The 18,614-nt window shown below is 37.7% G+C and overlaps 1 protein-coding gene across 1 annotated transcript in view; it reads right to left on the bottom strand.

The window, feature by feature from the left end:
- The window catches only part of NID1 (nidogen 1), a 45,109-nt gene that overhangs the window by 18,368 nt on the left and 8,127 nt on the right, over positions 1 to 18,614 (bottom strand). The window contains exons 3-12 of the mRNA XM_054399316.1: positions 18,108 to 18,337; positions 17,211 to 17,638; positions 15,465 to 15,614; positions 13,909 to 14,160; positions 12,656 to 12,856; positions 10,585 to 10,830; positions 9,404 to 9,547; positions 8,013 to 8,141; positions 4,919 to 5,062; positions 4,083 to 4,205 (exon numbers count right to left, since the gene is read on the bottom strand). Coding sequence (XP_054255291.1) covers positions 4,083 to 4,205; positions 4,919 to 5,062; positions 8,013 to 8,141; positions 9,404 to 9,547; positions 10,585 to 10,830; positions 12,656 to 12,856; positions 13,909 to 14,160; positions 15,465 to 15,614; positions 17,211 to 17,638; positions 18,108 to 18,337 — 2,047 coding nt within the window. The remainder of the gene's footprint in view (positions 1 to 4,082; positions 4,206 to 4,918; positions 5,063 to 8,012; positions 8,142 to 9,403; positions 9,548 to 10,584; positions 10,831 to 12,655; positions 12,857 to 13,908; positions 14,161 to 15,464; positions 15,615 to 17,210; positions 17,639 to 18,107; positions 18,338 to 18,614) is intronic.

Consider the following 18,614-nt stretch of genomic DNA (forward strand, 5'->3'; position numbering starts at 1 on the left):
GTAAACTGAGCTCATTAAAATCATCAAGCAGATTCTCAGTCAGATGGAAAGTTACGCTTCCTGGAATACACTGTGTAGACCAGCCTATAAAGACAGACTCATCTTGGAAGCCACAACTGAAAAATAAGCTATCAGTAGATCACAGCTACAAGCAGATAACTGCCAGCATCCAGCTCAGTGCTATAGGGATTGTGAGAGGGAGTAACTAAGAATTCAACCTATACACAGGGAACACCACACAGGTATAAGCAAGCAATATGGGACTGGGAAGATGATTCAACAAGTACTGGGTCCAGCAAAGGTAATCACAGTTCAAAAGAAGAATGAAAAATTGAACCAGTATATAGAAAAGAGCTCCTCAGAGAGAAGCTGCAGTGCAGAACAGAGATCAATGGCGTGATAAAGAATTTATGTTCCATGGACCGCAGTACATGCAAGTCAGATTAGATACACAGAACAGTGCATCCTGAACTCAAGCAAAATGTATATCCTTCCTCAGAAAAATATATTTGTATTTAATATGTTAATCATATTTTTTCAGTTGTTTCATAAACCATCGTTAACAATTTGGAATATAAAAGTCACTGAAATATATCATGGAAATTGTAAAAATGAAATGGAAACAGCGTGAACATAGAAGATGGGACAGATGAAAAACATACATGTAGACATCTCTCACATAAGCAAACAGAATAGGGACAAAACAACCCTAAAGCCATATGGAAATATTTGAATTTATTTTATTTGTTCTTCTTTTTTTTTTTTTCCCCATAAATGAATCTCTTGCAGCAGCACTGCAGAAAATTATTGATTGATTTAAAAAAAAAAAAAAAAAAGATGGAGGCTAAGAAAACAGGAAGAAAAACAGGGATGTACCAGACTTCTTCCCCTCCATTTTGCAGGAGTGGATTACAGTCTGACACAATAAACCAAGTCAAATTAGTTCTGTGACAACATTTGAAATTTTTAAAAAACATAACTACTCAAACAACTTTTCATTCACAAGCTAAAGACAGAAGTGACTTAAAACTATGTCCAGACTCAGAGTATGTAGTCAGACTACTTTTTAATTCCCTGTGTGGATCGTTTAATTCCCCAAATATGACAAGGAATTTTACTGACATTTTTAATTGCTGTTCTCAGACACTGCCAAAACAAAACAAAAAGAAAAAACTCCAAACAAAAACTGCACACTTCCTTTTGTCCCTTAATTTTTCATTGTCATCCTTCACTTACAATGTTGCTCAGCTAAGTGCATTTCCCACGTGAAACAGATTGTCTACAGAGGACCAGCAAATGGCTCTTAACAGTCAGAGCCCTAATTCCAAGAAGCTAGATTTGTTTCTGTTTAGTAAACAGTGTCTGGGGTCTGCAGGGGTAGAAACACTCAGACATCTGGTTTTTTGAAATGGAAAAATGAAGCGTGAGGAAATAACGAAGTACAGACTTTCTCAATAGCTGTGAGCAGTGGGACATTCCAGCATCATTAACTCTTTCATTAACCTTCTGGTTCACTCCAACAGACGTTCTCTTGTGTGTGACTCAAATCCATTTTACTTGTTAGTCACTTGTTTCAAGAGCTGCCATTCAGCAGTGGTAATATTCAATATACAAAGACACCAAACATTCAAGCAATAGTACACATGGATTAGAAAAGGTACAGCTAAAAGAACTGAGTATTCCAATGAATGAATCTTTGCAGGAAAGACCTCAGTACTCAACCAATGCTAGTTAAATCAAAACCTTAGTGGATAAAAAGGGGAAGAAAGAGTCTCTAATTACAGATGTATGCAGTATAGCCTCATCTGAAATCTCCGTTGTGAAGCAACTCATTTTACAAATTGGGTGCTAAAGTAAACTAATCTGCTTCTTGATAGGCTTCAGAAAGTATATTTTAATTCTGTCTCCTGGCAATGGATTAACAATTGTTTATATCCATTTAAAAACTATAAAGCTTTAGCAGCAGATGACATCTGAAAGACAACTATTGTTCTATTACCCCTCTAAGAAGGGAGGGGTAGCAAACACTACCAACACAGAAGACTAGCAGAGCAATACATTACTTGAGTCAGGATTCAGCAAAAGCAAGATTTCTTGTCTATGAATATTTCTGTCTGCTCAGAGCATTTCATGAGCAGAGCAAATTGATGTAAGTACTTCTAAAGCATGTCTTCTACTGGCAGTGCAAAACAGTATTAAAAAATAATTGAAAAATCAGAGAGATATATGTGAAGATTCACAAAACCAGGCAGATCCTCACCTACTAAAGCAGTAAACAACAAAACTCTCCCAAACATTTTGTTACTACCATTAAAACTGTAACATGGAATGATCCCTATTCCAGACATTCCATACTCGTGTTGAGTATGGTGTTGAGAAAACTCAAGAAGTGTATAGGAATAAGCAGCAAAAGCCAACACAGAGCTGCTAACCTGTGCTTAGCAGTTTAGTAGCATGTGAAAATCTGTTTTTTTCTTAAAATAAAGTACAATTCCACAATGCTTAAGTATGCTGTCATACATACTCAGAATAAAGTAATTGTGTCCTGGTAATAAAGTTAATTGGTTGAATTCAAGCATCAGTCTACCATACCATCTGTTTCTGCTACAAAGGAGATATGCTAGATATGAAGGCAGTATTTCTGCCTCTACAATTCTGCCTGAAGAACTGGAGGCTTTAAGGTTTGATTTTGCTTCAAGTTAGTGACATCAACATTTTCCTCTAAGAATAATCCTGGTTTTATCAGCTGGTTGTTAGCTAAATATTTTGACACGGACCAGCAACAGTAGGCAAGTCTTAATTCATCTGGCATTAAAATGCAAATACACGTGAGCTTTATGTATGAAAAGTCGGTTTAAAATAATATTGAAATACTGACAAAGTATCAAAACGTAGAGCTTCAGAATTCAAACACTGCAAAACCTCCTACAATTTACCGTGACAGGAAAGTCACAGAACATGTTGTTGAGCACGTGATGAAGAGTCATGTAAATATGACATAAAACCAGAAACAACTTTGCTACTTTTTATGCCATTCCTATGAAAGTTCCTTTGTTTTTTGTTTTGGTTTAAGACATGAGTTCCAATTGTGCAAAAGTAGTCAGAAAATCAGAATTATGGAATACAGTGGCAAAAGAAAAATATTGTTTCAGCAACACATTGGGTAGTAATATTGTGCCATACAGACAAGCAATTTTAAGCTAGCACATCTGCTAGCTTAATAATTTTGAATAATCAAATGCTTCAGACATCATTAAGACCAAAGTGCAGAAGCTGAATTATACAGAGAGCCTTCCTCCTCTATCGTACTGCTTCTCTTCTCGCTCTACTTCCCTTTAGCCTTATGCCTGCCTTATGCTTAGCTACATAGTTTGAGTTTTGCTCTGCTGAGAGGTGCAGGGTCTTTTACCCAACAGCAAGTATCTTTGAAACAGGAGAATGGAACCTGAATATATTAAAAAGTTGGGCTTTATTTCCTGGAGGAAAGCATTTGTCATGCAAAACCTGAGTGCTGTCCCATAGGTTTGCCATACTTTTGAATTTGAGTAACCATAACAAAATTACTTTGTGCCTCAGTATTCGTCACTTTCTTTTTTTAAGATTACCTTCAAGAACATGCGTTTGTGAAGGCAAAGAACTTTTTGCTAAATAGAGAGCAATTTGGATAAATACAGAACCAACAAAGTGACATAAATTTGAAGTAGTCTTTCTGGACCGTTTCTGGCTTTAAGTGGCACATGGGCATTTGGAACCCACAACAGACAAGAGTGCAGGTAATTAGGTCTTATCCTTTGCTTTTCTCTTGTAATTGCAGTTCCAGATGTTTTAGGCAAACAAAATCAATCTTCATTCAAATTGGGACATTGAACAGGATGTCACAGAAAAGTGATAAAAATCCAGATATAGATTTTGACAGAGGCTTGGTGAAGTTCAAAACTCAAAAAACTTGAGAAAGAAGACCCCAATAAGACAATACACAATCTGTTCCAAAGAGGAACCAAATTAACATCTTTGCCCTAAGTGACAAATACAATTTCCAAATTGTATTTCTGGTCCTACTTTCAAGAACTATAAGATTTTACCTCCTAACACACACCGGAAACCATCCCCACGATAACCTGCCTTACACTGGCAGCTGAAGGACCCAGGAGTGTTGTAGCAGAAGGCGTCTGGATGACAGTGGCCCTGCTGACATTCGTCTACATCTGTAAAAGAGAAAGCCAACCTCAGATAACCCTCCTCCTGAGGGACAAATTACAGTGATGAAGTGTGAACCTGTCATATGATTCTCAGGCTCCTATTGTAGGATATCTCACTGGAATTACACACCTTTGGAAGAGCACCTACGCAGAAATGCAAAGCACTCGACACTAAAAGCATGCATGTATTTTAAGTTCTGGCTCTCAGCAAAGCCCTGCACTCGGTTGTTCCAGTGGCTAATTAACATTGTTAACTTTCACAGTATTTTAGAAATACATGCCCATTTTTTGCAAGGAAAAGACAAGAAAAGTAGGATTTGGCCAGGAGGTTTTCTGACTTGTAATTAGGTAAAGCTTCTCACTCAACTGCACTCCAATTTGGCATGAAACAGAATATGACTTCTTTACATAATCTGAGCATCAGTAATATAAATCAACACAGTGTAAACAGTTCCAGCAGATGAAGGCCTAGTCTGCTAACTGTGGCTACCAGAGTATTCACATTTACCTCATCTTGGAGCTACAGAAGTAAGCTCAAGTGTTGAAGAGTGAATTCAAAATTGAGGGGAGAAAAGGACAAAAACTTAAAGCAATACTGGCCCAAGGCACTTAAACTATGAAATTTCCTACTTTAAATCACAAATAACTACAGGACATTGCAATTGCCAGCTAAGTTATGCAGCAGAGTATAAAATCCCCACACAAATGGTGCTACTCACCTTCACAGGCACGCCCATCTCCAGAGAAGCCAGGGAGGCATGTGCAGATGTAGGCAGAGCCACCAGTGTACACACACTGAGCACGCTGAGGAATGTCGCAATTGTGTGTGCCTGTCTGGCAATGGTTTATGACATATTCAACAGCTGCAGGTTAGACGTACAAAAAAGAAATTAAAAGTTGAATTTTTCTTCATGAAATTTGAAGTTTGTAATAAATTTACAGGAAGCAAAGAACAGCTGTGAAAGCATACAGTAGAGAATGGAAAGAAGGGGGCAGTGGCTGGGAATTGGGAATTTTTTTTTTTTTTGGCCAAGATCTCTCCTTTCACTGGTGTTAAATCTTCATGTTTTACATGAAATTGATTGTCCTCAGCAGCTCATAAATATTTGTTAATATAGAACAAAGCAGAAAGGCTACCACAGTGACAAATCCCAAATCCCATGACAGTTTTGTTTATAAAAAGGAGTCGTGGATGAAGAAATGTAAGGCATCTTACAAAGGTACTTCACATGTTAGCTAAGCAGCCAGTTCACTGCTCTGGGAATTATTAGATACACTACACTAACCTACTACTGACCCAGGGCTGTCTTCAACTGGCAACAGATAGGAGTTGTGACTCACTCAGTAGAAGATAAACATATTTGTCAACTATTGGAGAAATTTTTGACCAACTGTGGGAGCTGGGATAAGTCCTGAAGCTTCTCATAACTTTCTCATTGTTGTGCAAAGTGATTCTGAAGGCACAGCACTGCTTTACACCTAAACTATCTCAGGTAGTTGCTGGAGCCCTGCCTATGCTTACTTGTTATGTTGGAGAAGAAGAAAGGAAATCATGGTATTTAAAATAGCATGAAGCAAAATACTACGAAAATTTTGGGCCCTGAAATAGAGGGCATAGACACCTAGAACAGACTTCCAGCCACTGTAGCAGAGAATCCACTGAGGCTTTCTTTATATAATTCTTATGAAGAGTCAAAAGGGGCCCAAAACAGACACTACAATGCTTCTTTCATCACAGTACACAGATGGAAACTACCACAGTATTGGCAGGGAAATAACAAAAACCTCCCATCAGAGCCAGATCTGAAAGCAGTAATTTTTTTCATTTCTCTAGAGGAAATGATATCATCGTTAGTATAATTTATATCTGCTCTGTTTAATTAGGTAAATTTTAGATTACAAAATAATTTATTCGGAACTGCATTATAAATGCATAAGATTTGGAGCTGGAGTTCCAAATGAGTTCCCAGGTCCTTTTATTCCTCAACCTACAAACAGAAGAACAGCATTCATTTGCAGCTCTCTTCCAAAGCTATCCAGTGAGTCACAAAGCAAGTATAAAAAAGTTGCAGTTGCAGAAAAGAAAACTGAGAGGGGATCTGATCAATGTCTATAAATATCTGAGGGGTGGGTGTCAGGAGGAGGGGGCCAGGCTCTTTTCGGTGGTTCACAGTGATAAGACAAGGAACAATGGGTTCAAACTAGAACATAGAAGATTTCACCTCAACATAAGGAGAAACTTCTTTACAGTGAGAGTGACAGAGCACTGGAACAGGCTGCCCAGGGAGGTTGTGGAGTCTCCTTCTCTGGAGACTTTCAAAACCCACCTGGATGCGTTCCTGTGCAGACTACCCTAAGTGATCCTGCTCTGGCAGGGGGGTTGGACCTGATGATCTCTTGAGGTCCCTTCCAACCTCTGATATATTGTGATACTGTGAAAAGCTGAATCAAAAGCTGGTATTCCAAAACAAGCTGCAAAAGCACAAAGAGGGTAACTGTTGCCCTTTCTGGAGTTCAAGTTGTGTGTGGGTCATAAAAATCTCCCCTGTGGAAAGGGAAACAAGATTACCACGGTATTTATTTTCAGTCTGTTGGGAAATGAGTTAACCATGCCTCTCTTCAGTCTTAGAGATGCAAAGTTTGTTTTTTGATTGAAGGAAGAGATCAAACTGAAGTTCTTCAAGATGGATGAAGAATTACTTAGCACTTGTTAGAAGTGTGACATGTCAACTTCATGGGAAAGTGGTAAAGGGAAGCCAGTGAGGCCATGGCTGGAGAGAAGAATGTTCCCTCTCAGGTCCATGTGACAAAAAGGAAATGGTGGACATAAATGGAAAGAACATACAGCTACTCTCACCCTATGCCTTCCAGTGTCCTGGTAGAAGAAGTTTCTTTTTTTCAACTGTTCTGTAACAAAAGGGTGACTTAAGGTGGACTGAGAAGAAATGTATGGCAATTGTTACTGGTACAGAAAAAATGGGGCTCATGATGGAATGTAATACACATCATGCCAAGTCAAACACTTAGAGGAGGTAATGCAAATTCTGCTATAAGATGAAGGCTCCTAAGTCTTAGCTGAAGAACAGTCTTGACTATAATTCACCAAGGACAAATCATACTTGACAGACTTAATTTCCTCCAATGACAAAGTAACCTGCTTGGCTGGTGTGGGACAAGCAGTGTATGTGGTCCACCTGGACTTCTCCAAGGCTTTTAATATGGTTTTCCACAGCCTCCTTCTAGAGAAGCTGATGCATTATGTTCTAGACAAGAGGTCTGTGCAGTAGGTGGGGAACTGACTGATGGTTCACACCCAGGGGATGGTGGTAAATAGGTCCTTGCATCTAATCCAGAATTAGATTTAAGAAAGGAAAAAAAAACCTAAGCATGCAAAAGCCAAACTACATCACTACAGAAAATGCAGAAAAAGCCTTACCTCATCTTGAAAGTGAGATGCCACAAAATACCAACAAATTAATAACTGCTCACTGGTTTTATTTCTACAAATTTGAATTTTATGTCTGTGTGAAATCTACAGCTAAATAAGGATACAGAAGGGACAGAAGCATTCAGTAATCATTTCCACTTTCTAATTGGAACCACTTTAAATGGTAATTTTTATGAGATAAAAAAAGGTATGTTAGACATCTTCAGTTACCTTATGGACATGTTGACTAACTGCAGCATAAACCCCTTAATTCAGCTCATGTTAGAAGTCAGTGCAAATCCTCAAAGCTCTATTTTCTGTCTCTGTGAGATCAATCACAGCCTGAAGGCCAGTGGGCACTGCTTTTTAAGATGTGTAAAACTCACCAACACAAGTTCGCCCATCTGCTGCAAACTGGTAGCCTTCAACACACTCACAGCGGTAGGTTCCTGGCTGGTTATTGCAGACTGCATTGCTGCCACACAGAGCTGGTTGCTCTGAACACTCATCAACATCTAGAATATGACAAAGATTCCAGTTATTACAAAGACGTATTTCATACTGATGCCAGAAAGACAGAAACTGTGTAACTATTGAATAATAAGAGGCTTGCATACATATTAAATAGATTGCATCTTCAGATGTTAGTAACCAGGATACTAATTTTCAGGTAACTGTGTCCTCAGCTAATCTGTATCACAGAAAAAAAAAACAAACCAACCAAACAAACAAAAAACACAAAACCCCATCATACACACACACACACACACACAAAACCAACAAAAACCAAACCCAGAATACTGTCTATGGTGTAATACTATGGAGAAAGGAAAGGAAATGAGAGAGAATGGAGAAGTCACTGAGAAAGAAAGTTCAGGAAGTGATCAAAGCAGTGAAGACTAGTGAAAGAGCATGACCTTTAGGAAAGACTTCCCATTTTATTACCCATATACATCTCTAATCCATTGATGCTCACCTCACAGCACCATAGGACTAACAGGGAGAGTGTGATGTTGTTACTTCATTTGCAAGTCAATTTAGTGGTTGGGGGGGGTGTGTGAAGGTTGTGTTTTGTTAGGGGTTTGCTTTGTTTTGTTTTAATTAAAACAAACAAACCAACCAACCACAAAAAAACGCCCAAAACCAATAACAGTACAATTCAGTTAACTACTGGGGCTGATGTGATATTTCATTAATCTTTTCACTTCCTGAAAATAAGTATTTCTACTACGATTTTATTATAAAACAAATCCCAAATACATCATGAATATAGAGCTGAGCAGAGAAGGGAAGAAAGTCTCCTTAACAGAAGGAATTTTCAAAGCAGATCCTGAAAAATATTATTTCAGTGGGTTCCACATATCCGTGGCTCTGCATGCATGTGCATATGCTGTTCCTTATCTCCCGCAAGATCTTTTGACTCAGTTGATTCCTTTTAACCAGAACTTGCATTACAGTACATTTCTCACAGCTAAATTCCCACAGGTTTTATGAAAAAAAAGTGGGTAGAAAAGATGCTTTGCAAGCTAAAAAAAACATATGCAGGTTTGACCCTTCAAGACAGTTAAACTTGATTACTGTGATCATTGAGATACATCAGCTACCCCAGAATCTCTCTAACCTATCTTTTCCCAAACCAGCCTTTCAGAACAGTTAATTTTGATTAGTTTTGATTAATTTTAGCTAGTCCTAAGGGTAAATACATTCCCAGCAAAAAATTAGTTTAAAAAAAAAAATCTATATTAGCTGTCATGTTGCAATGAAAGTTTCCAAATACCGTAACAAACGTTTCCATCTCCACGGAAGCCAATCGAACATTCACAGAAGAAACGATTTCCAGTCCCTGGGCGACACACTGCATTGGTATCACAGTTATGGGTACCGGTGTAGCAAGGATTCCGGTTAATATCAGCAGAACCATCTGACAAAAGAGACCATATTTAGCCAGGGCAATTCTATCCAAGTGACAGCACTCAGCGAGGGCTCAGAAGGAGGTAGCTTGTAGTAAACATGTAACAATGAAAGAGAATATTTTTTTTGATCAGGAAGAAGTGGACGTGCAGGTGAATCTCATCAGACATGGCAACAGCACCTATAAACCTTGTGACTTGTACAAAGGACTGCTGAGTTAATAAATAGAAAATCCACAAAAACCTCTAAGGAGCAAGACTGACAAAGGTAATGCATCTTCCAGCCACTGATACTAGACGCAAAATGCGATTCTTAACAGCTTGGTTTGTTCATTTTAATTAGTAGAACTTTATCTTTGTAATAAATAAAAGTGAGCACAGCCTTCTCTTGTACTAACCTGGCGTGAATTTTAAAATCGCACCTTTGCTTTTTCTGATTTTAGTGCAAATAAACAAACTTGAACAGCTTAACCAAGAAAATGTACCTAGGCTGCCTACCTTCCAAAGATAAAACACTATGTTTCAAGATAAATTACAGAAATTAGCTGTTTTAATGGCAAATCTTAGTCCCTTCTTTTGCCCCTTGCTCTGACAATATAACAACAACAAATTAATAGAGGAACTACAAAATAGGTAAAAATAAATGACATGCTCCATGTATTTGAGCAAAAATTGATTTAAGCTGGTATGCCAAGAGCATTTCATGGAACCAGATGCAAACTCCTCTGAATTTCAAGAGGAGATTACTCTTCCCTAAGAAAATACAAACTTTCAGCAGTCAGCTTTCTCTTAATGGATAGACCCAGACTTCTACTGACTAATGGAACAAATTAATATAACTAATTAATTTAATTAGTTAATGTAATACTCAATTAATTATTAATATTACTAATGATTAATTAATAATTAATATTAATTAGTATTAAATGGATAAAAACTAGTAAGTTAAATAAATTAATTTAATTAATTTAGGCAGGCTAATAAAAACATATAGAAGCCTGTTCTTAATTACAAAAGACAAAAAGAAAGATTTCCAATTCATACATACCACTGATTGGGCCGATGGAATTACTCATAGCATATCGCAGAATCTGCTCCTCTTGGTTATACAGGACAAACACACTGTCCACTGAGAGCTGCTGAGTAGCAGAAGCAGCATGGTGAGATTCATCATGAATGCATTCATCAAACGAGATGGTCTGTCGCCACTGATAGGCACCTGTGTATGTGGAAGCAACCCCGTCCCTTTCTGGTTCTGTCACTGTGTACTCCCTTGTGGATGATGAAGTGATCACTGCAACGTATCAAAAACCAAGGCAATCATAACTGAGAGCACAAACACTCTGCCAAATGCTCTCTGTAGACTTGGGATACAGGCTGAGTGGTGTGAACAGAAATTTCAAAGGCAAGAAGTTAGGAAAATGGATGTATTTCCAAGCAAAGCGATGAGCATTTGAATGGGCTTACTCTGTTCTCAGATACCAGAGCCTTGAGGAGCAAGGCAGACAATTTATTTTGACATATTTAAAAAATTTAATTTATTTTGTGGGTTATCAGGTGAAGAAAGGAAAATCCAACTTGGGAAACTCAAAGGGTTTTTTAGATTAATTTAAATAATGGATCTATAAGCTAAGAGGGACAAGAGCCACCTCACTAGCACAAAACTACACCCAGTTTTAGTTCATTGTGGTCTATTGGCCTCGGATTTGGACAGAGTTCTAAAGAAGATGCAGGTCTGAAAGCTCTTGTATGCTTCAGAGCAGTTTTCTATACTGTGAAAAAAACATGACCAAAACTTCAAAGCAGATCTGGGCTTGTGGATTTTCCTACCAACAAAAAGCTCCTCAGAAATCCACTGTTCATCTGAACACCAGAACACACTTGTATCAATACACTAGAACAGCTGGCAAGACTTGGATTTCCATCAAGCAATGGTCTATCAAATACGTAATAGGACAGCAGAAGGATAACTATTTGAGTACTCATCAATCAAATCAAGCCTAATGAATCTTCCAGCCCCTGACTTTTCCTTCTTGGGGACAGAGTTTCTGCCAAGAAGGCAGGCACTCCGAAGAGCACATGCTGCCCAAACAACTCCTCCAAAACTCTGAAGTTATGAAGCATAAAGCAAATGTTTCCTGCTGCCTCTAGCTCCTCCTCCTCATAGTTCATAATGACAGGCAGAGAAGCAAGTGGGATTCATCGCCATCTACCAAATATATATGTGTATCAGATATAAAGCAGTGATGATGCAACTAAACCATTTTACACTATTTCTAGGAATCAAATTGTGCCCTTGGAGCAAAGTGTACTCTCTCTAGTATCCACACGCACCTGGGTGCACCACAGGCTGCTTCCTCTATTGCTCTTTGGTAGCTGGGCTGGCTGGTTAGCTGCAACATTCCAACCTCACTTTCTTTTTGCTGTGTTGAAATACCCATAATTTTATCCAGAAAGAAGAAAGCAAAATAAGGCAGATTCCTCTGTAAATACTGAAATGACAAATGGCTTTCTTACCAAATCTCAGTCTGAGATAGCAAAGAGATGGAGAGGAGAGAAGTAGTAAAGAGACTATGGAGGAAACCGTTATGAGAATTACAATGTTCCTAAATTTTCTGGTCAGTTTCAGTTCAAATAATACTGACAAATACAAGGCACAGTCATTGCAATGTAGTTTATATGATACATACTGATAAATAATTGATTTTCAGTCTCATCAGGCGAGACCAAAGTCCACTTGATTACCATTAAAAGGTATACAGTACAGCTCCTACTGAAGTGCTGTGGAACCTACAAATAGCTTTGCAACTTGTATGACTGCCATCAGAAGTGTAAAAAATAAGACAAATGAAAAGGAAACACAAGACTAGTTTGCAAACATCAATTCAGAGAAACTTAACCTCACCCTTTTCTCAGTGAAAAAAGATTATAAATATTTGTGTTGTCCCACTCAAAATCTGTCTTCTCTCAGGATCTGTTCTTAATAAGCATCCCCAGCTTTCTAGAAATTTAAAGGCCCTAAATACATTCACTAAGAATAAAATAATGTTTTCCAGATTGTCTTACCCTCTACTCTGAGAAATGTGCACTATCTTATAATTTCGTTCTCAGATCCTTACCAGAACTAGAAGTGTGGTAGAGTTCAGTGTATGGTTCTATTTGGACTGATGCACCAGATGGGATCTCAGGTATTCTTCCCTCCATTTCTGTGCTGATGGTAAGGTGACCATGCTCATCAATTCCACTAAATTTCTGCTTTATAACCAGCTTCTCATTGTTGCCAAGAAAAGTAACTTCAGTTTGTCGTGTGAACTCACCACCTAAAGAAGCAACATTAGTTAAACCACTTAATACATGTTTTCGAATTCTTCTATTCAAAGTATTGCTTCTGGGAGATGAAATACAAATTATTACTGTCTGCAAGTTTTGCTGCAGCATATTGCTAATATTTTGGCTTTTTACAAAAACAACTTTCAGAAGTATACTGATAATACCCTTTGGATAATGCAAGCACTGAACACACTCAATTGCAAGTCTGAAGAAGCAGGGTTGCTTATATTAGAAAAAATAATTATTCCAACAAAGCTAATAGTAATAGGCCTTATCTTACCAGTTAAAAAGGCAAAGGAATTATGTATTACAGAAAACCTACACTAGGATATAAATCCACTATATGTTTCCTAATTAAAACCAAGTGAAACGTATGTTGTAAATTCCAGAAAAAACTTCAAACACACCAAATCCAAGGAAATCCTAAACCAAAAGGTTATGTTCAACTAAATTCACAGCACAGGGCTGTAAAGGATGGAATTTTCAAAACAAACACATATTATCCTCAGACAGATTGGACCTACAGCTTGGATGCATGTGCACAACCAATCAGATGTGACCTCAAACTCCAGTGAAAACCTATAATTGCAAACTGGGGTTTCCCTCAAATAAGTTAACAGAATCATTTGCATCTCATGCAGAAACTGCATCTGTTCAGAATTCCGTATCTTCATGAGGTGAGGTTTTAATTTCTGTTTTGCTTTTAGGCAAATTAACATGTTAGACCTTTTGTAGCTATAGAGGCAGCATTTTTTAGTAGATCTGTACACTTCAGTAGCAAAAATCAGGTCCTTGTCAAGAATTTCTTTCTTGCACAGGAATTGGCCAAGCCATTCTTCATTCTAACAAACTCATGTGCTTGCACGCCAATGGTAAAATTGAGCATTGTAAACAAGAAAACCAGTGACAAATCTGATTACAAAGGAATCCATTTGCAGATCAGAATAGAGATATTCATTTTATATTGCTTCTAAATACGCACTTCTTTTAAGACAGAGGAAAACACTGCAGTGTTTGAACATTATTTTAATTTAGAAGTTACCAGTAACACTGAATCCATTCTTATATCCTTGCTGTTCCACAGCAAACATCCATCCTATGACACCTCCAATAGATGCAAGAGGCAATAAAGAATACCCCAAAACCTCTGGGATTGTGCTGATAGCAGTGTAGGCACGCCCTTGATTCATCACAACATAGGAGTGGAGATCAGTATTCTCAAATACAACTGGAACAGGGTTATTTCCTATGAAGATTCTTCCTTTGACCTTCCCATTGACTCTCTGAGGAGAACCTGGCAAATCAATACAATGCATCAGAATAAAATTACAGTTTTCCTGTACTCTTCAAGGAATGTGTTCAGAGTGTTCAAAAAAGTTAGTGTGGAAATAAATGGCAAAAAAAATGCTCACAGAATTCAACAGACAGGAAACTGTCTATAAACAGTGTGCTACTTTGCTTATGTGCATACATAAGTGCATGAGTTTCTGTGTGTCACTATACAGATCACTAAGTGCCCAAAATCACCTAAAGAGATGTCCTTTATCCTAATTAACAATTTTGTCTGCAAGGATAACTCCATAAACAACCTAAGCTGTTACAGTCTCTCTGACAGGAAGTGGCATATAGAAGTTTCTTCTGAATATCACACTTCATATGAATATCACACTTCATATCAATGCCTACTGAATGTAAATGCATTCATTCCCTATTAGAAAACTAACACCATTAGGTGTTAGAATAGATTTTTCCAAGCTATTCTAATATCTTCACTCAAAATTATTGACTGTTTAAGACTGTCCTTGTTTTACAGAAGTAGCTCATGTGGAGTGATGGTTTTCTTCTGTATACAATTTTTTACCTGCAAATCAATTTCTGTTATCATAAGATCCTTATTTTTTTTATCTGTAAAGTTCAGTTTTATGAACTGAAAGCTAAGTAGTAGGTTTTGCTTTCCTGCTTCATAAAACACAAAGCCTGCAGTCAGCTATTTTAGTTGTTGAAATGCATCTATACTGTGAATCAAGTCACTACGAGGATTACAATTGTATACATAAGAAATTCCTTTATGGATTTTACACAAGAACAAAGTTTAAACAGATAACTAACAAAAATCTGGCAAATTAGCCCTTTAGTAAAGAAGCTTAAGAGTCAGACAAAGAGGAGCCATGCTCTCTGGTTTGATGATCAAAATTGATTTGTTCATCCCCTTTGAACTGTCCATTTCTAGAGTGGGGACCAATCAGATTAGAACATATTGGAACTTTACAACTAATTCTTACAATAAACACTGTTACATTATCTATTAAGCTATGTCAGTTATGTAAGAGTTTATTTTTTCTAGAAAGTCATGCTAAAATGCATGATGTATGTAACTGACCACTTAAAATATAATTGGCTTCATTCAAAGGAAAGAAAGGAAAAAAAAATCACACCAAGATATAGCTAATTTCTTAAAATATCTTTCAATACAACTCAGTGATAAACTTTCAAGAAGTATTTAACCATGGTGGTTTTAGTGTTGCAAACAGGTCACCTGATTCAAGAATGCCACAAGCAATTATTACACATATACCGTACTACTTTCAAAAAAGTTACCTTCTGCTACACATTGTCTGCCATTTCCCTTGTAACCAGCAATGCAACTGCAACAAAATCCATTGGGATAATCTTTGCAAACAGCATGAATAGAGCACTGGTGGCGGTTGTTAGCACAGGTCTGTTGGACATCTGTGTGGTAGCGAAACACTGTAGAAAATAAGATCAGACCCACTTCATGTAATTAATATTCACATATCCCTGATTTAGTTTAAAAATATCTGTAGACTACCTTGGATAGTTTTCCTTCTATTCTTTTTAAAGAAAACAAACAACTGTAATATGAAAGTAACAGTTCTGCAGAAAATACTAGGGCATCAGATGTTAGAAAACTGTTTTGTTCTATTGACTGCAGCAGATCTGTATTAATACAGATCAGTTAACTGTTTTAGGGAAACTAAATACGCAACAATATTTGTGGCACTGTTTGAGAATTGTGAAAATTATAGTGGTCCCAGTCCAGCCAGTTCCACTACGATGAGCTGAGATACAAACTAACAGACCAGTTGAGAGCAGGACCATGGCTGCAAGGTGAGCCAAGTGGCCCAGACCTGCAGAGCCGGTGCCTATTAATTAAGGTATATGTGAATGTTACAATTCCACTTTCCCACAGCCTATCCCAGCTAAGCTCACCGTTTTATCTTTATTTTAACAGGTGCTCTTCTCCCCAGTTGCCTTTCCCATCTGCTTCAAAGATGCAGCACTTTGTTATTTTTTACCCCCAACCCCTTCTCATACAGTTTGGGTACAACATCTCTTCTCACCTCCAGGGCCTCATAGAGACATGAAGGCCATCTAAACATTTCGTTATCACTCCCTTTTGGGGTTCCCACAATGATAACCAGTCTTTATTTTCAAAACAAAGCTAAAAGAGCCCTTTCCAACCTAGAACAAAACACATTGGTACAGTAACCATGACCATACACCAACTGATGCACCCTGTAAACCTAATTGGCTTACCCTGTTATTTCATGAAGGCAACAATTCTCACATCTGCTTCAAGAAACATTTAACACCCAGGCAGTCAAACCCAGTTTTGTATTTTCTATAAACACTTCCTCAGAAATTTGAATTGCTAATCACACCCTTGTAAAATTTCAGGCCATAAAACCCTAGCCAGCAATTTTTACAAGTTACTGTTCCTAACCCTTGCTAAAACATCTGCTTTCAACAGCACATCTATGAAAGGAAATAAGCTAGGTTTCAGTAGAAATGATCATAATATCCTTGCCAGGAACAGTCACTTAATGCATGTGCTAAACTTAAGATCACACTTTTAACAACAGTCCTGGGCAAAAGAGAAGGAGGGACCAGTTGCCACTAAGAATGCATCAGCTTTAGGAATACAATTATCCGTATATGAATCTTTCCTTAGGAGAGATTCATGTTCCACAGACACACAGTAAATATGCTCTCTGGTGCTTGTCTGGGGCACTAGTTTACTGGACCAGTGAGATGTGAATCAGAGAGGAGATGCAAATTAAGTGCCAAGATGAATAAAGCAAGTCTATTAAATGTGTCCAGATTTTCACATACAAAGGTACTGAGAAGGAAAGAGATTATTCCTTTAGAAGTTCCATTTCTTGCATGTCTGTGGTTTGGGTTGGTTTGGGTTTTGTTGTTTGTTTTTTTTTTTTTTTTTTGTGGGGGGGAGAGTGTTCCTCGTTTTGTTGGGCTTTTTTGGTTTTGTTATTTTTTCAGCTTCTGCATCTTAGAAGTGCCCAAGCTGTGAAAAAAAGACCTTACCTATACCAGTTTCATCAAATTCGTCCACATCTATGACTTGGGGTTGCTGTGGGGGGAACTGCTGGACCTGGAACTGGCGAGGTGGAGCTTTTGCTGTTGGGAAATCTTGATGACTATAAAAAGACTCAGTTGAAGGTGTTCCTGTTACGTCTTGGTATGAAGTCAGAAAGTCTTCTGCAGTTAGCTGGGGGACACTATATGTAATGTGGTGCTGATCCTCTTCTGCGCTGTCTGTGCTACTGGTGACATCCAGCTGTCTTATTTCAGTGGAGCCATAGTCCAACATAAATGGTTTTGAAGTCATCTCCTGTTCTTGTTCATTGGACTCTAGACTCTCCAAAATGTTGCTGATCTTGGCAGGTACAATGCTGTCAGATGAGCTACCAATCTCAAACACCCAAAGACCTTGTTTCCCAGCATTGCTGCTTCTATCAAAGAAAAGAATAATGCCAAATCGAAACAATCAAGCACAGGTTGTGTGGTATTTATAGCCTACACAAAATGTTCACTGAGAAATATCAGGACAAAACTATCAAACTATCCTAGCTACATACTTAAATACAGGTAAAGTTGATTCAGCTATGAAACACCCCTAACAGTTTGGATAGCATTTCTTCTCCACACCCAGATCTCTCTTCTTGAGAATTTCAAGCCCATATTTAGAAGGCCTAAGTATACAGCAGCTTCTACCAGTAAACAATGGAATTATGGACTTTTGACAAATTACACCAAAGTCTTCATATTTCTCAAGAAAGTGGACATTTATCAGTGGCAGACTTCTGATTTCTCATGCACAGCTAATAGGATCTTATTATTTATCATCAGCTTATGTTATAATTAAGAAAAATATGGAACACCATGTTTTCTTGAGGAGTTTAAACAAACAGAAAAGCGTACTTGTGCAAGTTTCTAATGCTGTCTTCATCATTAGCAATGATATTGTAAGATCCTGGCTTTTCCCAGAAGTAGTAGTTTGTAGAAGCTTGACTAAAGCCAACAATAGCAGGAATTCTTCCATCATCATTCTTGGAGTAGGTACTATAGAATTGCAAACTATCTTCTGGATAAAGGAAAATAGCATAGGAAGTGGAGTCAGAAGAGGCTAAAACAGCCTGGAATGTGTTTCTCTGAGGAAAAAAAAATTAACATCCATTTACTCATGGAAAAATAGTCAAGATAGAAAACAGAATAACTTTTTTAAAAACACAGTCAAGATAACAATTTCTATCACACATAACATGTCATTTACTTCCTAGGAGAAATCAATACTACACAAGCTTATGTTTTGCTTAGGCAGTTTTAAGTTTAGCATTCAAAGACGTTAAAAAGAAATCATTATCAAAAGTAAGTTAAATCTGTTTGGAAATAGGCAGAGAGGCTGCCTGAAACAGTAATTCTGAGTTC

This window comes from Indicator indicator, chromosome 2 (genome assembly GCF_027791375.1).
Source record: "Indicator indicator isolate 239-I01 chromosome 2, UM_Iind_1.1, whole genome shotgun sequence".
Taxonomy (NCBI): domain Eukaryota; kingdom Metazoa; phylum Chordata; class Aves; order Piciformes; family Indicatoridae; genus Indicator; species Indicator indicator.